At 35.7% G+C, this 5,303-nt stretch overlaps 1 protein-coding gene across 1 annotated transcript in view; it reads right to left on the bottom strand.

Annotated features, from left to right (window-relative positions):
* Positions 1–4,581, bottom strand: part of LOC130237112 (heterogeneous nuclear ribonucleoprotein L-like) — a 17,065-nt gene extending 12,484 nt beyond the window's left edge. The window contains exon 1 of the mRNA XM_056467917.1: positions 4,447–4,581. Within this exon, the coding sequence (XP_056323892.1) occupies positions 4,447–4,581 (135 nt within the window). The remainder of the gene's footprint in view (positions 1–4,446) is intronic.
* Between the last annotated feature and the right edge of the window lie 722 nt (positions 4,582–5,303).

Below are 5,303 nucleotides of genomic sequence, written 5' to 3'. Positions count from 1 at the left end.
ACTAGAGCAGCACAATATTGGACAAATCTGACACTGCGAGATTTGGTTTCCTGTGATATATACTGTATAGTGATATGAATATTATTCCAGCAGAAGATTTGAATATAGCTCTATTTGGAAAGATTTCATTCATTTAGATGAACTGAGATGGTCAAGTGCTTTTCTATACAGTGTATCTGCATCAATTATAATTAATTAAGCAAAAACAAACAAACAAACAAACAAACAGTGCTTAATGGCTTTCTAACAGTATTAAAGTACAGATATTGAGCACTCCGATGTTAAACAGCATGATTAGCACTGCATGAATAATAATAAAGTAATAATATTTAATAATCCGTTTAATCTAACACAGCGTCGTGACTACTGCAGATACACACACTGCCATATCGATGCTCAAACGTTACAGTTGTTCATCTCTAACTGATATAACGTGCAGGATTGTGTTGTTAGACTCTTTCTGTTTGTGAATGAAGGCTCTCTCACAGCTCGAATATTCTCTAAGAAGACAGATTGGTGTAAGGCGATCAATATATGGTTTCAGCATCAGTGTGCAGTTGCGGTGGAGTTGTGGGGCTGGGACTGTAATGAAGCAGAAACACAGTTCAGAATAAAGTTTAACCAGAGCCAGAGATGTTGAAGGTCTGTCACTGTGAGATATCAGGAGTATTGAAACTACTCAGACAGATCAAATGAGTGAAACTTTAACAGAGATGACCTGTGTTCAAATATTCCTGTAATGAAGACTTCAGTCGTCAACACTTGAAGAAGATTAAAAAACACATCAATATTGAGCTGAGAGGGGATGATGGACTGATCTGAGGAAAGGTCTTGATCTGCTTCACTACAGCGTTATTTTACATTTGATTATTGAATTACCAGAGCTGTCAGACTCTCCAATTCACTTCACTTCAATTCCCCTTTATTTGTATAGCGCTTATACAATGTAGATTGTGTCAAAGCAGCTTCACATAGAGGATTATAGTGAACTGGAACAGTGTAGTTCAGTTATCAGTGTTTAAGTTCAGTTCAGCTCAGTTCAGTGTGGTTTAATAATCACTACTGAGAGTCCAAATACTGAAGAGCAATAACTGTCCAGAAAACACTGCTCATTTCAGTTCAATCTTTCTTCTGTTTGATTATTTGATGCTTGTCATATTCTATTGTTTATTATATTTGGTGCAGATTCACTCTCCTACAAGTTCATCACAATCCATGTGAGATGTCTGATTCTTTCTAAACAGAGTTACTCAAGTCAACTTGTGAAATGATATGTATACAGCAATATATATTGCAGAAATCTAAATACTGCAATCTGGGGGTTTCCCAAATACCATGCAGCTATAGAATGTAGTGTTATTACAGCAGGTACATGTGTGTGTGTGTATGTGTGTGAGAGTGTGACTATAGTGGACATGCAGAAAATCTGAGTGAGGCAGAGGGCAAATAAACATAAAATAAAATGAAGAGTATTTAAACAAACAGACAGCAGAGAGAAATCATTATTAAAGAATATATGAGATCCTGGAACACAACTATAGGAGATTATATGAGATTATATTATATTATAAACAAATAAGCTTTGCATTGTTTATTAAGGAAAATCTATTTTAAGTCAAAGTTATTTAGGACATTTATTTATTATGAAAATACGGAATCTGAATATTGAATATTACTGAATACTGAATATTATATTACAAAATCAAAATATTGAGAAAATCACATTTAAATTTCAATAAATCTAATTCTTAGCAATGCATAATACTAATCAAAAATAAAATTATATGATATATTTGGCATATAAGTCAATCTACTGAGTATTTTTGACAATATACCTGAGCGGCATTAGACCAGAGTCACACATATGTGTAAACTTGACATTTTTAATCTATCAATTATTGATCTGTACAGTGTGTTCTGGTTTATAGATTTGTGCAGATACATTAGATTAGATTAGATTAGATTAGATTAGATTAGATTAGATTAGTCAGCTGTGTAGTTAAATCTGTTGCTAATCATCTATCTAAATGATTTACGATGGCAGTCCAAGAATTAGTAGACCATATTAATATGTTAATAATGTAAATATTAAATGTAAAAGATTTGCATGTATTTAAATGTATTGTCTATTTCTAAATATGTTTAGTGACTACAATATTAATTTAATAAATGTAAAACTGTTTACTAAACCTGTTTAGCTCAAATGCACCAAAATACGTTGTCTGTATTGAGAAATGGATGACAATATTAATGTTCAATATGGAGGAGCTCACTTATGCTGAGCACTGCATATTAGTTATTTGCTCAAAGTTTTGTCCCTGCTCATAACTGAGAACTCAGGAAGACGACACACTTCTGTCTCGATTGTCTACATAATTATATTCGATTACAGATGTTTAAAAGCAGCAGATTGTGCCATTTTCCACATGTGTCCTGAACCGACGGCTAACTCAGAATCTGCTCAATAAATCTAAGATGACACAATTCAGATGAGCCACAACACACACACACACACTGGAGGATTCTCCTGCACACTGCAAAAGAGCTTCAGTCTCGCTTCTCATCCACATATATTAAAAACTTTAAATTAAGAAGCATTTTCTAGACAAGCAGAAAATATTGTGTTGTTTCCAGAAATAATGAGTCAAGAGTTTTCCCTTCTGAGTGCAGATCATTTATGTGCTATGCTAATCATTTCCCGCTCTTTTCTCCGTGTTGGTAGAAGATTGTTTCAGTCTTATGAAGCTGTTTTCTGCTTTATTGTGTTATTGAGCCTGACGTTTGAGCAGTTCATGGTGTCTGGTACAGTATAGCTGTAGGTGCCAATGATTAGTTTCTTCTAAAGGACTCATTGATTTATACGCTACAGATCTGGGCTGTGATCTGAAATGACGATAGCATCATACTGACATGATCTTACTCTTGGACAAATTAAAAACATCATCAGTAAGAGAATGACCCTTCGCCAGGTCTTATCTTCATCATGAGCTCTTTAATGGATGCCATATCATCTATACTGTATGTGTGTTAGATCTAAACCTGTTGAGCGGTCATGCAGGAGATGATCCAGCATTTAATCATTTTACAGGTAGTAAAGTTTAAAATATCTTCAATCTGTACAAAGTCCATACACATTAGCCAAAATAATGACTACAAATAAAGCCTTGTATTAATACGTAACGGCCAGCTGAATCCTGGAGGACCTTCAATAGATGGAAATATATATTTTGGGATATATAATTTGTTTTGAGCTCATTCTGTTTTGTCCCTGCTCATGATTGATAATACAATACAACCTGTATATAATGTTGATAGTACATCCATCTGTAAATATCACCATAGTTTTTCTATAACTGCACTTTATAACTTATACCTGTATCCTGCACTTGCTGCTATTGCACTGCTGGTTAGACCTAAACTGCATTTCGTTGCCTTGTACTTGTACATGTGTAATGACAATAAAGTTGAATCTAATCTAATCTAATCTAATAACTGGTGAAGATGACACACTTCTGTCTTTACGGGTTACATGATTATATATTTAGTTGCATGTTTAAAAGCAGCAGACTGTGCTATTTTACACATGTGTCATGAACCTCCTGTTATCTCATAATCTGCTTAATAATGCAAAAATAAATGAAGAAAACGAAGACGACACGCTTCAGATGAGGCAGAACACACAGATCAACAGATTTCCTCCACACTGCAGAGGAGTTTCTGTCTCGTTTCTGCTCCAAATACCTAAAAACTCCTAAATCAAGAAACATTTTATAGGCAAACACAAAATATTGTGTTGTTTTCAGAAATAATGAGTCAAAATTAAGTGAGTTTTTCTTTAAAATAAGCTAAATAATCTGCTAAATGCACAATAATATTACTTCAAAATGAAAGCAATATTACCCCACTGGCAGATTATTTAACTCATCTTTAAGAAAATAACATAAATGTTGACTCATGTTTTCTGAAAACAACACAATATTTTAATTCATCTAAAACCCCTCTTGATTTAGGAGTGTTTGTATATTTGGACTAATAATTTAATAAGAGCGTTATGTTTCCTCCAGTGTGTGGAGTGGTGCTGTGGACCAATATTGTGTTGTTTTCAGAAATAATGAGTCAAAAATAAGTGAGTTTTAATCAAAACAAGCTAAATAATCTGTCAGTGAGGTGTGCAGAATAGTGTTACATCAAAACAAAAGCAATATTAAGTCACTCAGCCTATTGGCAGATTACTGAACTCATTTTAAAGAGAAAAACACTTAATTTTGACTATTAAATGGAATTATTATTTCTGAAAACAACACAATATTTTACTGTTGTCTATAAAATGCTTCATGATTTAAGAATGTTCATATATTTAGACTGTAAACGTGTCAATAAGAGCGTCATGTCTCCTCCAGAGAGTGAGGCGCGGGGCTGTGGGCGCAGGCTGCCCGCCGCACTGACCTTCCTCTCGGCTGCGGAGCTCCAGCGCTGCTCCTCCTCGGCGGATGCTGAGTCGGACTCCTCTCCGTCCTCCAGCTCCTCAGAGCACACTTTCAGCCGCTTGGGCGCCCGCTCGTACTCCTCCAGCACCGACATCACCGACCAATCAATCAATAAGCAATCAATCAGCGCGTGTGGAGATCGATGATCAGAAGATGAGAGAGATGATCGGAGACAGCCGCCTATCAACTCGCTCACTGCGGCTCTGACGTCACGCTGCGCTCCGATTGGTCGCTGCTTCTAACTGACAGGCTGGAGGCGGCGCTGATTGGGTGAGAAGGGAGCATGCGCCAGGGATGCTCTAAAGACACCTTAAAGATGTTTTGACGGTAGGTGAAGAACACAAGGAAATACAGGGGGAACACCGGGGGAACATAGGGGTTATTCACTACAGGGGTTATTTAATATAGGGGTTACTTAATATAGGGGTTATTCACTATAGGGTCTATTTAATATAGGGGTTATTCACTATAGGTTCTATTCAATATAGGGGTTATTCACTACATGGGTTATTTAATATAGGGGTTATTTAATATAGGGGTTATTCACTATAGGGGTTATTTAATATAGGGGTTATTCACTATAGGGGCTATTTAATATAGGGGTTATTTAATATAGGGGTTATTCACTACAGGGGTTATTCACTATAGGGGTTATTTAATATAGGGGTTATTCACTACAGGGGTTATTTAATACAGGAATTATTCACTATAGGGGCTATTTAATATAGGGGTTATTCACTATAAGGGTTATTTAATATAGGGGTTATTCACTATAGGGGCTATTCACTATAGGGGTTATTTAATATAGGGGTTATT

Source organism: Danio aesculapii, chromosome 11 (genome assembly GCF_903798145.1).
Source record: "Danio aesculapii chromosome 11, fDanAes4.1, whole genome shotgun sequence".
Classification (NCBI taxonomy): Eukaryota; Metazoa; Chordata; class Actinopteri; order Cypriniformes; family Danionidae; genus Danio; species Danio aesculapii.
Note: the sequence above shows the minus strand (reverse complement) of the source record. Positions and strands in the feature narration are given on the sequence as shown.